The 15,509-nt window shown below is 54.5% G+C and overlaps 11 protein-coding genes across 11 annotated transcripts; 4 read left to right on the top strand and 7 right to left on the bottom strand.

Moving 5' to 3' along the window:
• Positions 1 to 310: 310 nt before the first annotated feature.
• Positions 311 to 451, bottom strand: SNOG_15848 (hypothetical protein; the record flags this gene model as incomplete). The annotated part of the gene is made up of 1 exon (XM_001805931.1): positions 311 to 451. The coding sequence occupies one exon, from the start codon at positions 449 to 451 to the stop codon at positions 311 to 313; it is 141 nt and encodes a 46-aa protein (XP_001805983.1).
• A 274-nt stretch (positions 452 to 725) lies between these two features.
• SNOG_15847 (hypothetical protein) lies at positions 726 to 2,663 on the top strand (the record flags this gene model as incomplete). Its single annotated transcript, XM_001805930.1, has 1 exon — positions 726 to 2,663. One exon carries the CDS (start codon positions 726 to 728, stop codon positions 2,661 to 2,663), a length of 1,938 nt encoding a protein of 645 aa, XP_001805982.1.
• A 565-nt stretch (positions 2,664 to 3,228) lies between these two features.
• Positions 3,229 to 3,523, bottom strand: SNOG_15846 (hypothetical protein; the record flags this gene model as incomplete). Its single annotated transcript, XM_001805929.1, has 2 exons — positions 3,229 to 3,371; positions 3,505 to 3,523. The coding sequence occupies 2 exons, from the start codon at positions 3,521 to 3,523 to the stop codon at positions 3,229 to 3,231; spliced, it is 162 nt and encodes a 53-aa protein (XP_001805981.1).
• A 147-nt stretch (positions 3,524 to 3,670) lies between these two features.
• On the bottom strand, positions 3,671 to 5,284 carry SNOG_15845 (hypothetical protein; the record flags this gene model as incomplete). The annotated part of the gene is made up of 2 exons (XM_001805928.1): positions 3,671 to 4,671; positions 4,885 to 5,284. The coding sequence occupies 2 exons, from the start codon at positions 5,282 to 5,284 to the stop codon at positions 3,671 to 3,673; spliced, it is 1,401 nt and encodes a 466-aa protein (XP_001805980.1).
• Positions 5,285 to 6,012: 728 nt separating this feature from the next.
• Positions 6,013 to 7,149, top strand: SNOG_15844 (hypothetical protein; the record flags this gene model as incomplete). Its single annotated transcript, XM_001805927.1, has 1 exon — positions 6,013 to 7,149. The coding sequence occupies one exon, from the start codon at positions 6,013 to 6,015 to the stop codon at positions 7,147 to 7,149; it is 1,137 nt and encodes a 378-aa protein (XP_001805979.1).
• A 124-nt stretch (positions 7,150 to 7,273) lies between these two features.
• On the bottom strand, positions 7,274 to 8,992 carry SNOG_15843 (hypothetical protein; the record flags this gene model as incomplete). The annotated part of the gene is made up of 2 exons (XM_001805926.1): positions 7,274 to 8,803; positions 8,870 to 8,992. 2 exons carry the CDS (start codon positions 8,990 to 8,992, stop codon positions 7,274 to 7,276), a joined length of 1,653 nt encoding a protein of 550 aa, XP_001805978.1.
• A 318-nt stretch (positions 8,993 to 9,310) lies between these two features.
• Positions 9,311 to 10,093, top strand: SNOG_15842 (hypothetical protein). Its single transcript, XM_001805925.1, has 3 exons — positions 9,311 to 9,379; positions 9,427 to 9,848; positions 9,898 to 10,093. The coding sequence occupies exons 1-3, from the start codon at positions 9,335 to 9,337 to the stop codon at positions 9,998 to 10,000; spliced, it is 570 nt and encodes a 189-aa protein (XP_001805977.1). The 5' UTR covers positions 9,311 to 9,334; the 3' UTR covers positions 10,001 to 10,093.
• Positions 10,094 to 10,334: 241 nt separating this feature from the next.
• SNOG_15841 (hypothetical protein) lies at positions 10,335 to 11,060 on the bottom strand (the record flags this gene model as incomplete). Its single annotated transcript, XM_001805924.1, has 1 exon — positions 10,335 to 11,060. The coding sequence occupies one exon, from the start codon at positions 11,058 to 11,060 to the stop codon at positions 10,335 to 10,337; it is 726 nt and encodes a 241-aa protein (XP_001805976.1).
• A 320-nt stretch (positions 11,061 to 11,380) lies between these two features.
• Positions 11,381 to 11,928, bottom strand: SNOG_15840 (hypothetical protein; the record flags this gene model as incomplete). Its single annotated transcript, XM_001805923.1, has 2 exons — positions 11,381 to 11,430; positions 11,604 to 11,928. The coding sequence occupies 2 exons, from the start codon at positions 11,926 to 11,928 to the stop codon at positions 11,381 to 11,383; spliced, it is 375 nt and encodes a 124-aa protein (XP_001805975.1).
• A 1,161-nt stretch (positions 11,929 to 13,089) lies between these two features.
• On the bottom strand, positions 13,090 to 14,147 carry SNOG_15839 (hypothetical protein; the record flags this gene model as incomplete). The annotated part of the gene is made up of 1 exon (XM_001805922.1): positions 13,090 to 14,147. Exon 1 carries the CDS (start codon positions 13,996 to 13,998, stop codon positions 13,090 to 13,092), a length of 909 nt encoding a protein of 302 aa, XP_001805974.1. The 5' UTR covers positions 13,999 to 14,147.
• Positions 14,148 to 14,269: 122 nt separating this feature from the next.
• SNOG_15838 (hypothetical protein) lies at positions 14,270 to 15,475 on the top strand (the record flags this gene model as incomplete). Its single annotated transcript, XM_001805921.1, has 1 exon — positions 14,270 to 15,475. The coding sequence occupies one exon, from the start codon at positions 14,270 to 14,272 to the stop codon at positions 15,473 to 15,475; it is 1,206 nt and encodes a 401-aa protein (XP_001805973.1).
• Between the last annotated feature and the right edge of the window lie 34 nt (positions 15,476 to 15,509).

Raw genomic sequence — 15,509 nt, 5'->3', positions numbered from 1 at the left:
TTGTCAGATGCATCAAACTTTCGCAACGAATTTACTGACAGCTGTCATGTGGCTGCCGGCATGGGCTTGGGCTTGGCCACTGGAATAGCTTTGGAGCTGTCAGGGCACCCAGACCCATTGTCGAAAGGGCCTCTTCAGGTCACGCAAATCAGTAGAGGTGCAGTCAAACATTGAAATCGACGCCGTCCACTCCTCACAGAGGTAGCCGCCTAGCCTCTCCAGACGGGGCAATATCAGGAGGGCGTTAGTCACGTGTGGCTGGACCAGCGCCAGGCGTCGACGGCCGCTTACCCCTCCACAGACCACAACCTCACCTCTCCAGGGCTCGCATCGCGACGACCGCGACGACGCCCTCGCACGTGGCCGCAAGCATGGCTAGCCCACCAGCATTTGCTCGGCTGAGACGGCCACGGCGGCACTGCGAAGAGCTACGAGGCCACTTGCGCTTCATGTTTGTTGTACGCTGCTCGAAGCGGCACCTGGCACATGCGGCGTTTCAGATGCGTCCAAGCGCACCTCTTGATGCCAACGGTTGACTACCATCCGGTCCCTCTTCGAACGCCAGCCATCATCTTCCTTTGTGATTCTAATGTGCAGCATCAAGTAGCGAAAACTTTCATTTCCCAGGTTAATATGCTCAAAGCGCCCGCGGCGCTTGCATTTCTTTCTCTCCGTCTCGTTTTTTGAGCCCTGTTGGCGTTTCCTTCATTGAGCCTGTAGACTGCATGGCCTCTCCGCAAGAATCAATTACCACGGTGAGCGGGCGGCGATGTACTCGCTCCCGGGCCCGAACAGCGGCCACTTCTATTCTCACTTCGTCCGAGGCCGCCGTTGTCACTCCCACTGAGGTCACCACATCATCCACTGCGGCACAGGCGCCGCCAGTACAGACGAGTCCCGCAGAAGCAGCTCCTCCTCCTCCACCTCCGCCTCCTCCATCTTCAGCGGCAGCAGCGCCGCCCCCGTCTTCAGCTCCAGCAGAACAGCCAGCCGCTGCGCCAACCACGACGCAATCGGCAGTTTCTTCGGCACTAGGTACGCAAAGTACTGCTCCTATTCCATCTGCGCCGCGAATTCTACTCCCAAATCCTGCGCCTTCTCAGCAGGCAGTTGCCCCACCGCAGCGACCAGTGCAGGTCAGCGCACCGGCGCCGGCAGCAGAAGCAGTCGTGTCGTCGGTCGCTCAAGTCTCGACACCAGTTCCTGCGTTACTAGCGCCTACAACTCTAGTTCCCACAGTTCCAGTACCGACCAGCTCTAACGCAATACCCATAGCTGCTCTACCACCATCTCTCGACCAGTCTTCGGTGCTCCCTTCCTTCATATCCCCTCCTGGGACAGCTGAGTCTGCAGTTCTGCCATCATCGCTTGTAGTTGATGCAAACCCCCAACCGACCCAGAGTGTCTCGCCCTCGGAATCTACGTCAGCGTCAGCGAACGAGCCAGTTGCTGCACAACCGCGGCCGACCACTTCGGTGTCTCCAGTATCCACCGGAGATGCTGCTGCTGGGGTGATCGGCCCTGCACCTTCAAGTGAATCCGGTGGTGGACTCACACTACCCACGAGCGGCAATGCAAATATTGGAAGCATTGCTGGTGGAGTCGCAGGCGGTGTTGCTGGACTTGTCCTCATTTGTGGACTACTGTTCTTCTGCTTGCGGAAACGAAAATCGAGGCAGCCACGATGGGCGGAGAAGAACCTCGAAGGCCCACGGTTTATGGACAAGATGAAGGCCAAGGCAGCAGGAGTTGGTGTCATGTTTGCGAAGGTGAAAGGATCGAAAAAAGGACCTGCCAAGAACCCATACCAACGACACAGCCAGCAAGACAGCATCAGTTCTGTCTACTCAACAGCCGATTCTCAGGGATTCTATGCGCCAAGAGACGTGAAACGCTCTTCAAGTAGGAAGAGCGAAAGAAATCGACTACGCAAAAAGAACAGCAGCGTTTCTTCGCAGTCGACGTTCGCCGGGATCCTAGAAGAACATGAAAGGAGCGCCAATAACCCATTCGCAGACCCCGAGCCGCCTAGGCTACTAAGGTTGTCGAATCCGGATGCGGCATCGCCTCGAGGACCACTCACACCCCAGCCAGCACTGACTTCGGTTCAGCCAGCACAAAATCCGTTTGCCTCAGCGTTCGACGAACCCAATTTATTACTGTCGGCGCCCGGGCACCAGCGTACACAGAGTCAAGCGTCTGCACTGACTGCACATCCGCCATCCTTCGTATTCCCTACAAATCCCACGCGCCGGAAATCTGTCCCCAAACCCATGCTCGATCCGCCGCCACCGAGCCAAGCTTCTGGTCGAAATCAAGCTCGCCGCTCCTCCATGGCACTTCCCACCTTCGACGCCACCTCCACAGCAGCGTCCGGTGAGAGCGACTATTTTGGTGAGCCAGGCCCAAGCCGACCAGGAACTGGCATGTTTACACCAGGACTGCCCACCGGCCGAACTGTGCGTCAGTCCGATCCTTTCGATCTCGACCGTCCTGAAGTCCTCCGCTTTGGTAACGTTCTTGGTCGCAATGAGGTCCGCGCTAGCGTCACGAGGCAAAACACGCGCAGCAAACGAACAAGCAGCGCAGGCGCAGGCAACTGGTCGAGCGTAAAGGACGCGGCCGCCGGCCCCTTTTCGTGGAATGTCATTCCCCGGAGGTGACCTTGATGGTCCACACAGACAGAGACGAGCAAGTCGCGCAAGCTGCCAGCGCACAAGGCGCGACACAAAAGGATGATATACGTAATGACGGATGATGAATTATTTTCCCCAACCCCCACATTATTTGACGATGGCAGGAAGTATTCCGAGGGTCCCATCGCTGGCGCATTACATTCATCTGGGTGGGAATCACAAATCTTGTACTGATAGCATAGCCTTTTCCTTATTTGACCCGCAGTTTACCTTAGTTAGCATTAGCTTAGAATACCCCCTTTCGTCCTGACGACATTCTCCTGACGACATTCGCTCGAATCAAATATACAACTACCTCTCAAGATAAAGCCCTGTCCCAATTTCTGTGAACCTGAGTCAGTATGCGACTGCCAAGGCAGGCCTGAAGAAGTGGGTGAAACGCTGCTGCCTGAGGATTTGTCAAACTGGCACCACGGCGGAGAGGCTAGCGGCGAAGGAACGCCACAACACCTAACATGGTACCTAGCATGGATAGCATCATGAAGCGCTGGTGTGCATTGTAGGCTGCGGCACGGGACGCACGGGATGTACATCATCCGCTTCCGCTTTGCGCATTAGGGACTTGAGAGCTCATGGAAGGATGGATGCCCTGCTGGGTCGAGAGAAGGTCAGTCAGAGGCACAAAGATCACGAAGAGTGAATTCGCACATTTTGACCATTGTGTCATTCTTTCAGCTAGATACATATCAAGCTATACATGACAGAGCCACCAACGCCGTGGTATATCTCTTTCCTGTCATGCAAGATGTAAAGAAAACCCAAGTATTTGTTTCCGAGCCTACTTGCTCTTCACCCACAGCTTACATACCATTAGAAGGCATCTCCATGTCTGATCGAGTGCCGTGGATTGAGAAGACAGCTCAAATGTCCAGAGGAAAGGCGTTCAAATAGCAGCCCCATAACAAAGCGAATCCCAAAGACAAATCCGCGCAAAATGTAACCCAGGTAGATGACAGTTCAGATAGGGTGCTTGATCACTCCCCCTCGTCTTCGTCTTCATCTTCATCGCTCTCGACCTTCTTCTTCTTGGCTTTGCTCTTGCCGGGCTTTGCTTTCTTGCTCTCTGTCGTCGTCGTGGCCTTCTTGGCCCTTGGCTTGGTAGTTTTGGCATCCTTTATCTTCTTGCGCTCGACCTGGTCATTGACCTTGTCGCGCTCAGCTTGACCCTGAACGTGAAGCTTAGTTTCCAGCTCCTTGAACTCATCTGACTCGATATCCATGCCAACGAGGCTCTCGAGCATCTTGATCTCTCGTGCCCAGATACCCTTGTCGTCGGTCTTCTTGCCATTCTCATCGACACTGTCTACGGGTGTCTCAAGCACCATGGGAAGCCCGTGAAGGCGCTTGTCGTTCACAATGTTGTGAAATGAGCTTAGGCCGAGGAAACCTGTACCGATGTTTGCATGTAGATCGCGGTAGCTGGACAGCGGGGCCTTGCTGTCGTTCATGTGGAGGGCTTTGAGGTACTTCAGGCCAATGACATCGTCGAACTCCTTCATCGTGGCAGCGTACGCCTCAGGAGTTCGGAGGTCATAACCCGCAGCGAAGACGTGGCAAGTGTCGAGGCACACGCCAACGCGGGCCTTGTCATCAACCAACTTGATAATATCAGCAAGATCAGCGAATGTGCCGCCAATGGTGTTGCCTAGCGACGCCATCGTCTCGAGGACGGCAACAACGTCACCGCTGGCTTTGTCCTGGTGCGCCTCGTTGATATTCTGTGCAATGAGGCGAATGCCCTCCTCGCGCGTCGTCGCATTCGCGTTGCCGGGGTGGAAGTTATAGAGCTTGATACCCAGCGTATTGCAGCGCTCAAGGTCGTTTAGAAAGGAGTCAAAAGCTTGCTTCTTCCGCGCTGGATCCGGATGGGCAAGGTTGACTAGGTAGGAGCCATGCGGCAGACAGCATTTTGCAGCGTCGATTCCGTGCTCTTTGCAGCCTGCAATGAAGAGATTCGCAACCTCTGGCGTGAGAGCTACGCTCTCCCATTTACGTTGGCTCTTGAGGAAGATTGCGAAAGAGTTGCCGCTGAACACGTTAGTTATTGCAATGCGCTATTGTAGAGCTCAACATACCCGATGTGTACAATATTTGGGATAGAATGCTGCACGCCTAATCGACCATTATCCGGGCCGCGTTAGTCTATGGTCTTCTTCAATGATAGTTTGGCGAAGGGAGTGAAACTAACCTCCTGCAGTGCTGACATGAGCGCCAACGATCAGGGGACTGTTCTTCGTCCGCAATTCAAGGGGAGACTTGTCATCCTGCTTTTTCGTGCGGGCTGCTTTCTTCTTCGCGGGCTTGGTCTCGCCGTCACCATTTTCTTCAACCACATCATCAACCGCGTGGTTAGCCTTCACCTTCATGACCGCACGTTGCTTCTTTGGTGGGGCAGCAACTGCATCAGCGACATCTTGTTCAGTCTGAGTCTTGGTGCGCTTCAGAACTTTGGTCTCGGTCGTTGCTTTGCGCTTCCTGCTGGTCGCAGTGGGCTTGACCTCGACGCTGCTTTCGACCTGATCGATCAGGCTTTCGGTAACAGTCGACAGCGATGACTCGGATGGTGGAGCAGGGAGCTTCTTGGCCATTTCGGAGTAGTTTGGGAATATAATATGTACGAGTGAAGAGTTATTGGGTGTGCGCGTGGTGTAGGAGCGATCGGAGCAGCGAGGGGTCGAAGGTATTATATAGGAGGTAGGAGCAGCACCTGGCCGATGGAGCAATCGGGGGCGGTGAAGGTGAGAGTGGGCTTCCAAGTACTTGTGAGAGAAATTGCCTCGGACCCTTTGAGCTTTCGCAACCTGGGTGAAGAGCGATAAGGAGAATGAGGTTTGAAAGTAAAGCCGGCTGGGATTTGCGGCGATAGACGGTAAGGGGGAAGTTTGAAAGCGCGGTGAGCTGAAGATTGCTTGCAGAGGAGCGATAGGAGAGCGGAACCTTGTACCGCAGATGAAGGTACAATCGCCGTTGCGCGAGAAGGTGGAGTGCAAACGCGGTTTCGATGACGGCGACGAGAACTTTAGGATGGAGCAGATGTGGAAGGAGCGGGCAAAGGAGCGACTAGAATATGAAGAAAACGAATTAGCTGCAGAGAACTGAGGAACAAATGTCATGCAGCCCAAACCCTCACAAGCCCCAATTGAGTTCGACGTGCCCTCGATGCTGGAACAGACGTGACGCGTTGAGTTCAACGCCAAAGCACGTGCACCAGTCCCGCCAAAACGTTAATCGATAAGCTCGCAACGCCAAAAATTCGGCCCACATCCCGCACGCATCCCCAACACCACCACAACATACAGACGCCCGCCCGCCCACTATGCCCAAAGACAAGCGAAAACGCCCCTCGGGCGCCGACTCCTCGCCCTATGCCAAACCCACCTCCGCCAAAGCCTCGGCCGCGCACTCCATCTTCAAAATGGACAAAGATCTCGGCCAGCACATTCTCAAGAACCCCGGTGTCGCTAGCGCTATTGTGCAGAAAGCCTTCCTTAAGCAGTCCGACCATGTCCTCGAAGTCGGTCCGGGAACGGGAAATCTGACGGTGCTTATACTGAAAGCTGCCAAAGCGGTGACGGCCGTGGAAATGGATCCGCGTATGGCTGCCGAATTGACGAAGCGTGTCCAAGGGACACCCGAGGCAAAGAGGCTCAAAGTTATGCTGGGCGATGTCATCAAGACAGAACTCCCGCATTTCGATGTGTGCATCAGCAACACGCCATACCAGATTTCGTCGCCGCTGGTTTTCAAGCTGCTTAGCTTGCCGAGTCCGCCGCGCAGTTGCATTCTCATGTTTCAGCGGGAGTTCGCGATGAGGTTGTTTGCCAAGCCCGGAGAAAAGCTGTACAGTCGGTTGAGTGTGAACGTCCAGATGTGGGCAAAAGTCAGCCATATAATGAAGGTTGGGCGGAATAACTTCAATCCGCCGCCGCTGGTGGAGTCGAACGTTGTGCGCATCGAGCCGAAGTTTCCACGGCCGCAGATTGCGTATGAGGAGTGGGATGGCTTGCTCAGGATTGCGTTCGTGCGCAAGAACAGGACGCTGAGAGCAAGTTTCTTGGGCACGGCCGCTGTCGTGGAGTTGTTGGCGAGCAACTACCGCCTCTTTTGCGCGCAGAACAACATTGAACTCGACGACTCGCCAGTTGGTCCCGAAGACGAGGTGGAAGCCATGGAAGTCGACGCCGCTGAAGAAGAGTTCAATGGTTTCTCCGACCCCGACGATCCGGATGACGAGCTGCCCGACTTTTTCAAGCAGATGCAGGCGGAGGGCAAAAAGAAGAATGGTTTGAACAGAAAGAAGAAGGGAAGAGTCAGTGAGTTGGTGCGAGAAAAGGTCAGAAAGGTTCTAGAGGACGATACGGAGCTGGCAGACAAGCGAGCGAGAATGTGTGATGAGGGTGATTTCTTGAAGCTGTTGTATGCGTTCAATCAGGAGGGCATACACTTCAGCTAGAGCGGAAAGGGTTTGTGCATTTCACGGCGTTACGACCAGCATAATGGCGTTGGGGTATACCAAAAAGCATGGCATCGATTGAATCTTCAGCTGCCACGACGCGAGTCTATCTCCGCATCAAAATCTATATGTCCGCCTCGAACGGCCTCACGACTAGCCCCTTCTCTTGCAGGTGATCTTTGACCTGCTTTACAGTGTATTCGCCTCTGTGGAACATACCCGCGCCTAACGCAGCGTCTGTCCGCGTTCGCGCAAACACCTCTTCAAAATGTCCTGGATTGCCGGCACCGCTACTAGCAATTACGGGTATCTTGATCGCATCCTTGACATCGTTGATGAGTTCAAGGTCAAACCCGCTGTTACTTCCGTCCTGGTCTATGCAATTCAGAAGGATCTCGCCTGCGCCCATGGCTTCGACTGCAGTGACTAATTGCCGCACGTCAAAGTCTCGACCTTCGCGACCACCTTTGATGGTGCATTGGTACCAGCAGTACTCTTCGCCGTTAGGCCCAGGCCGACTTGTCTTGATGGCGTGGTGCGGTGTCGATTCCGGTGACTGCACGTAGACACGTTTTGGGTCGACACTGACGACAACAGCCTGGTTGCCGTACGCTGAGGAGATAGTCTCAATCGCAGTGTTACCCGCCAACTTGCTTCCTCGCGCATAGTACTCCTCTGCTGCTATGACGGCATTCGAGCCTATGCTGACCTTGTCCGCGCCAGACTTGAAATACATAGTCGCAATATCGAGGGCTGAGATTTTAGTGCCATCTACATCCACTGTGTCCTGTATGCCACCGCCAATCGTGAGTGGTACAAAGACCGTTTCGCTCGTCTGACGTAGAATCTCTAGCATCGGTATGTCCGCTACAGGGCAGTTGCGGAAAGATGTGATGTTGAGGAAGGTGACCTCGTCGGCGCCTTGTTCGTAGTACTTCTTTGCCATCTCCACCGGTTTACCCAGGTTGCGTACCGCATTTCCGGCGCCCTTTTTTTCCCGGACATCGTACATGTCGCCTTTTGTCACCACCAGATCGCCCTGATCATTTGTTCGCACATCAAGACACGCGATGACACGCCTCGTAAGGCCCTCTTTCGTGTCTCCCGCGGAAAGCTGTTTCGGCAACTTCTGAGACCTGGTCCCCTCGAGGAAGGCCTTTAGCACGCGCAGGCCCGGTGCACCACTCTTCTCGGGATGGAATTGTGTCGCGAACACATTGTCCCTGGCTACCGCACCAATGAATTCTTCGTCCCCGTACCGTGCGGTTGCGACTGTCCAGCCCAACTTCTCCAACCTGCCCTCCTCATATGGTGCGGCGTACGAGTGGACATAGTAATATTTCGAGGTCGGTCGTAGTCCGTAGAACGAGTCGTCGGTGGCTTGGCCGGTCCTTGATGTGTTTGCGCTGTTCCAACCAATGTGCGGCACGCTCTTGTCCTTGTCGTCGAACTTTTTCAATTGCGAAGGTATTATCCCCAGGCCCTTTACATTCGGGTCCTCTTCCGACCCCTCGAATAGAGCTTGTATACCGACGCAAATTCCCATGAACGACTTGCCGGCCTTGATGTGTTGGCGGATCGGTTCGACGTAGCCCGCCTTTTCCAATTGTGACAGGCAATGTCCAAAGTGACCGACGCCGGGAATGATGAGTTTCTAGAGGGGCATCTGCATCAGCGCATGTCAACTCGTGCCTACGATCAAACTTCGGACGAGCCATACCTCTGCGGAAGGGAGATCGGCCGGCGACTTCACCCACTCGACAGTGTAGCCGACCTTCTCGATGGCATTGACGAGCGAGCGGACATTGCCCGCGACGTAATCTAGGAGGTGAACGGTCGGCATGTTGGTGGCTCCAAGTGAGTATGAGGAGTGTCTAAGGAACAAGGACCGTCTGGAGTCACTTGCTGGAAATTATAGTCCCAATGTCTGGACTCAATGACTGTAATCAATGACTGCAAATTAATGTGGACCCCTCCGTCGTTGGTCGGGACGTGGGGCAGTGACGATGGCGCCAGGACGCGACTAGCGTGCCGGGCAAAATGTTCGGAGCTTCGACTTTTTGAACATTCACCTTGGGCACGCCAACCCTCGCCACATCTCCGCCACCGACACGTACCACGGCCCTGGATCCATCCATCACACTACGCTGTAGACCGCAAGGCCTATCCCAATTCGACCGCCAACATGGTGCGAAAGCTCAAGCATCATGAGCAGAAGCTGCTCAAGAAGGTAAGAGCCCATAGCGCGCCTTCCCTGGCATCTCACCAACAGCACAGGTCGACTTCAATACATACAAGTCCGACAATGATCACCGGGAAGCGGCAGTAATGCGCCGGTATGCCATTCAAGGCCGCGACGACTACCGCAAGTACAACCAGCTATGTGGCTCCATGCGCCAACTCGCCCACCGCCTTGCCAACCTCGACCCGTCCGACCCTTTTCGACGAAAGCACGAGGATCTGATGTTAGAGAAGCTGTTTGATTTGGGTGTTCTAGGCACCGGTGGTGGAGGCCGCGGCAAGCTGAGCGACGTCGAGCACAAAGTCACAGTGTCTGCCTTTGCGCGGAGAAGGTTACCAGTCATCATGACGCGCTTACGCATGTCGGACCACATCCAGGCTGCGATAAAGCTCATTGAGCAAGGCCATGTTCGCGTGGGCACACATGTCATCACAGATCCGGCATATCTCGTTACTCGGTGAGCAGCATAACCATGCTTGGCGCAAACTGTCGCTAACAATGACCAGAAACATGGAGGACTTTGTTACTTGGGTCGACTCCTCCAAGATCAAGCGCAACATCATGAAGTACCGCGACAAGCTGGACGATTTCGAGCTCGAGGCGCTATGAGGCATTGAGTCTGTCGAAACAGACCGGCGTTCAAAGATACCAAAGCATTTGCAGGCGTTTTCAATACTACACTTCACGATTCTTCATATCTTCATCCCAAATGTCTCTCTCGCGCTGGCCCAAATTGGCCCAAACTGGCCTCTTCACCGTGTTCTCCTCTGGAGCGCGCGTCTCGAAGCATCCGTACCGTTTCCCATCACACGTCCCGCCGACCGGCCTCGGCTCGACGTGTCTTCTTCTGACCACGCCTATGTGCTCTCTCCTCTGTTCCCACACAAGGATTTCTGCAAGACTCTCGCGTTCTGCTTATCACAATACCCACAACCTATGCCCTTCAGTATCCCTGCTTTGGTCGGTCTTCGCGCACTTCGCGTACGCCCTTGACTTGCATACTGCCAAAGTTTACATCGATCGAGTTCGAAGTGTCCCATGACCTTTTCGACTTTCGCGAAAGCGGTAGGCTCGGGCGCTGTGGTATGGGCGCACTTGTGAAGGGGGGTGGGATTTTCTCTACATCGTTAAGAAACGAATCGAAATCGAAATTCTCGAGTGATGGATCGTCGAACGGGTGTATGAAAGGTTGCTCGCAATCTAGCTTGGGTGCTGGTGGTATGGATGAGAAGGCATGCTTGAACGCTACCGGATCGATTGGACTTTCGTCTTCGTCCACGATAGATACGAGATCCTGAACGACGACACTTCTGGCCTCCTTATCTGACGTATCGACCAGCGTTGCTTCTTCAACACCTTCCGTCTTGTATGTCGTCCGCACCTCCAACCCCTTAGCATAATGGGCAATGCTTGCGGGCAGTGCCTTTGTAGCTTCACTGCCCCACGTCTTCTCGCAGACCTCAAGCATTCCTACCGATTCGACACCACCTTTTTCGCATTCTGAAGTTGCATCGGAGCCAGGCTGAAGCCATTTGGGAGCGCCGGGCAGACGAGTACTAGCTCGTTTCTGGCGCAGATAGAGGATGACGCTTGTTGCAAGGAAGCAGAGACTCAGAACAGCGGCGATGGACCCCATGACTATTCTCGTGATCATTTCAGAGGCGAGCATTGTGTCGTTCTGGGAGTTGTTGACAGCTAAGAGGCGTTCAGGGTGGCAGAGTGTTGATGAGGAGTTCGTAGTCGAAGAGCTGCCTTGTGAGCATTCGCATAAACGTCCAACAGCGAAGTGCAGTAGGTTGACTTGCGGTAATAGGCGTGAGGGTCGCTTGTGTATACACTTGGGAACTTCGCGGGGCTATGCATGCGGCATCGTTGGGGCAGTGCACGAGTGGCAGGGGTGTGCGGCCCCCAAAAGTTAAATTTACATTAGTCTATCCAAGGTTTTGCTGGATGCCTTAACAGTGCGCATGTTCCGACGCAATTGTGTACTCAAAGCAGCGCGATGTTTGCGAATGCTGGGAGGAAATACACCAAGCAATCTAATGATGATCATCGTGACAAGTGCAGGCTTCTTAATATCATGACCAAGTCGATTCGCATCGATTGGTCACTCGAACGGATCTCGACAAGTATTTCATGGATGAAACGCACCTCATTACACCTTCTTTCTCCTAGCGATACCAGACATCCCTCCCTAATCAGTATCTCACACCATCCCTCTCGCGCCCTTCCCTAACATCCGCAATGCCCTTGACCTGCATGCTTCCAAAGTTCACAGGCTCTGCAGACGAATCGTATGAACCACCGCTTTGTTGCTGAGACCCCCATGGTTGCTGAGGCGCTGGATATGGCTGAGACGCCCATTCTTCAAGTTCAGCCTGAGACTGGGCTAGTGTAGGCCGCGGCAGCGCAGCACCAACGGCGTGCGAATGTCGCAGACGACGACGATAGCAGATGCAACATAGTGGTAGAGATAGGAGGATGAGCCCGATTATCGAGCCGATGACTATGCCGGCAATCGCGCCTGGGGATAGCATTGTTGTGGTGGGTTGGTCGGATGCTTTTTGGGAAGAGTCGCCTTGTCGTCGTCAATGCTGTGCAGATCTTCCTATTTGGCCAAGTAGTTTTAGAAATACGCGATTCTACCGTCTTAGTATTTAGAGTGAAGGTTTCTCAAGTGCTTAAGAATATTTTTGCGGATGTGTCGCTCAGCTGAAGACCAAGTGCGGCTGAATTTGGCAGAATACGATCATGGTAGCCAGGCTTAGCGAATCTGTATTGACGCCCTTGCCTTCCAATACATTCCCAGGCAGGCCTCGATCTTTTCAAGAACGAGCCATTGCGTACAACGGGTCGCTAGTTAACTACAATCTCTAGGGCCCGTAATCCCCTCGATCTTCGCTTACAACGATCATCACTACTTCAATCTGTATACTCAAACAGCTATGCTTCTCGAGAGTCTACCATGAACTTCATTCCTTTCCGATGTGATTCTTGATGCACATTTTCGTGGATTTGCAGGTTTGCAATTTCGAACGTAGCCTTGCTCAGTCCAACTCTCCATCTGTAACCTCACGCTCGACACGCGGCTTCGGGGAGGCCCACGGGAAGTAAATAAGGAAGAGGACGAACATGATGCAAGTGACTGCAGCGATGGAGAGGCCAGCAACGGCGCCTCCAGATAGCGACTTGATGTTAGTGGGTGTCGGACCGGTCGTGACGCTGGGAGAAGACTGCTCGTGTCTTGATAAATGTGGACAAAGATCGTGGTAAACTGACGGGCGAGGAGTTGAAGTGAGAGAGATGTCTAATAATTGTTGCGCCGCTTCAGCTCCAGCTGATGGCGCTTGTTCCCTCTTTGCCAGTGGGACTTGGCGTCAGCTCGCAATGCAGAAAAGTACGAGGACGCAGAGAAACGGCAGAAACTTGCCAGCTCAAAGAGCTAATGATATATTGCGGATTGAACGAAGATTGAAACTCTTGAATGCGCCTCTTGATGCAAGTCTTGATACTGAACCCGGACGCCGTCTTCTCTGCCACCCTGGTACGCCAGTGATGGCCCAGTGGACTATGTGTGTAGCCAATCCAACAATGCAAAAATCTACAGTAAATGTCAAACTCGGAATAATTGATGTAAAGTTTTCGTCACTTCGCGGTGTGCGGTGATGGCGATGGAGGTAATGATGAGCATAATACCCTCACATCTTCTTCCGCTTCGGCTTGTGAAACATGCTAGGCGCTTCCTTGCGTTTCTTTGGCACCTGTGCGATTGACGGTTCCTGGGTCGTCGGCTTGAGCTTCGGTGCGGAAAATTGCTGGCCTGCCGGTAATGATGTTCGTGGTGGTGCTCCGCTGTGCTGTGGCACGGGGCGGTGTGTGATGTGCGGCCGTTTTGTCTCCGGGAGCGCATCCTTTCTGCTGGCAACTGATGCGGCAGCTTGCCTTGAGATGACCATGCTGCGCGGGGCCACGGCGTTGTTCTCGGCCACGCGCACCATGCTCGCCGGCGCGCTCCTGATTTGTGACTTTCTCTGCGCCAGCAAGTGTGTAGGCATGTTTGCGCCTCTCGGGCGCTCTTTTTTGTAGTCGAACATGCCTCTCTTCAACGCGTCCAAGTTGACCTTGCCCGTCTTTGCAGGCGCACCTGAAGTGCCCCAACTACTACCACCAGCGCCAAGGCCGAATACCCTGTTGCTACGGGCGCCGTACCCGACCTTGCTATCCACGATCAGCGTCTTGTTCTGCGCCCGATCCTTTTGCAGCGCGCGCATCTGTTCCTTCAAGGCATATTCCTGTTCCTGCTTCTCCCTCTCGGCATCTTTCTTGAGCTTGCGGTACACTTTGTGCCAGTTCCGAGGATCCCGAGGCTGGTGAGGCTTCTTCTCCCAGTCCGGTATATCCCGCCTGATGAACTTCTTCCATATTTCTCCGGTCTCGCCCTGTATCTGTGGACAGTTCTCTTCCAGCTCTTGTAGTTGGTCGGGGTTCTGGATGTTGCGGAGGACGGGCTCGAGGAAGCTGAAGGGGATGTCGCCTATGTCGTTGAGGAGGTCGATGTTCTTGATAAGGCGCTGCCTGGCCAACTCGAAGAGGCTCGGGACCGGCATGATGGCGGCCAGAGTGTGGCCAAGTCGAAGGGATGGGAAGTGGTGGAAGTGGTAGAAGCTGGCGAAGAGTGGTGGTGGGAGGTGAGTCTATCAAAGGCTATGATGCACCAACAAGGACAACGTAGGCGGCAGCGACGGCCGGGGACAATCCCCGTGCAAGGGCAAGCATTGAAGGGGGTCAGATGGTTCAGTGAAAGAAGGGTGGTTGTCTGACGTCTGCTGATGATGCACGCGGTGCTGCGGGCGCTACTGATCCCTGCAGCTGTTTAGTATGTCCGACTTGACCACCTTCACCACCACCACGGACAAGCTCACCAAAGCGAACACATCCCTACACACCTTTGCATTTTCTGTTCGCCGTCGCGCCGTCGCCAGAGAATGGCCAACAAGCAATGGGGGCTTCTGTCGCAAGCAGACGAAGGTAAGACGTGCGCGCCACATGCCCACGCCCCCACTGACCTGGCCAGATGCGCTCCACAACGTATCGCGATTGCTTGCTGTTGAAGCACGACCATATGCACACGTGACAAGCCGCGTCCTGAAGCCCGCCTTCTTTGAGGCTGCGCGACCGCGCCAGTTGCCGTCTCCTCCTCCAGATGCCAGCGCGGCCGAGGAAGAAGCCGCTGCCGTCGCTGTCGAGCGCGAGCAGCAAATACACAACATCGAGCTGTGGCGGCGGAACCTCATGAACGAGCTCTCCTCACTAGACTTTGCCATCCTGCGCGCCGAGTTCACCACCAACAGCAACCGCACGGAGCGCGAGCGATATGCCGTGGAGAAGGACGGTATCACGGCGAAGCAGCAGCACGTCAAAGACACCATCGAAGAACTGCGCGTGCAACTGGTCGAGGCCAAGGAGACGCTAGCAGTCCGCAAGACCTACGACGAACTCACCGAGAAGATCACAAGCAGTAAGATGCTCAAGCCCCGCGACGAGCAGGCACTTGCACACGCAAAGCTCGACGAAGAAATCGCCGAGCTGGAGCACGAAGTTCAAACCGCAAAAGACACATGGAGCGAGCGCCGCGCCCAATTTGGACGCATAGAGGATGCGACGCGCGAAATGCTGCGCATGATCAAGGACGAGAAGGAGGAGGCTGAGCGCAAAGAGGGCATGATGAAGGATGGCGACGAAGAGGGCGACGGCGAGGGCACCACCTCCCGCGGAGACGGAAGCCGTGTTGGCACGCCTAAGCCCGAGGGTGGCATGACACCGGTGCACGCCAGTCAGGGTGGGGAGGCGAACTCGTCATTACGAGTTCCGCCCAAAGACCGGCTACATCCTCTTTCACGCGAGAATAGTGCTGCGCCATCGCCTGCGCCATCCGGTGCTGTCGAGGACATGGACATGGCAGACTCGGGTGCTGTTTCTGGAGAGAAAGACGACGAGTCGGATGGCTTAGAGGAAGGCGAGGATCTCGAAGATGGCGAAGACGACGGTGAAGCAACATCTCCTGGCAAAATGGACGAGTCGTGATTCAACCAGCATACTTGATTTCATATTTGCATAG

This window comes from Parastagonospora nodorum (assembly GCF_000146915.1).
Source record: "Parastagonospora nodorum SN15 chromosome Unknown scaffold_41, whole genome shotgun sequence".
In the NCBI taxonomy this organism is placed as follows: Eukaryota; Fungi; Ascomycota; class Dothideomycetes; order Pleosporales; family Phaeosphaeriaceae; genus Parastagonospora; species Parastagonospora nodorum.
Note: the sequence above shows the minus strand (reverse complement) of the source record. Positions and strands in the feature narration are given on the sequence as shown.

Excerpts from the sequence above, each read along its gene's own strand:
- SNOG_15842 (XM_001805925.1), top strand. The coding sequence starts at position 9,335 with ATGGTGCGAAAGCTCAAGCATCATGAGCAGAAGCTGCTCAAGAAG. Across the intron at positions 9,380-9,426 it reads AGCAGAAGCTGCTCAAGAAG|GTCGACTTCAATACATACAA; the intron begins GTAAGAGCCCAT and ends CCAACAGCACAG. Across the intron at positions 9,849-9,897 it reads CCGGCATATCTCGTTACTCG|AAACATGGAGGACTTTGTTA; the intron begins GTGAGCAGCATA and ends AACAATGACCAG.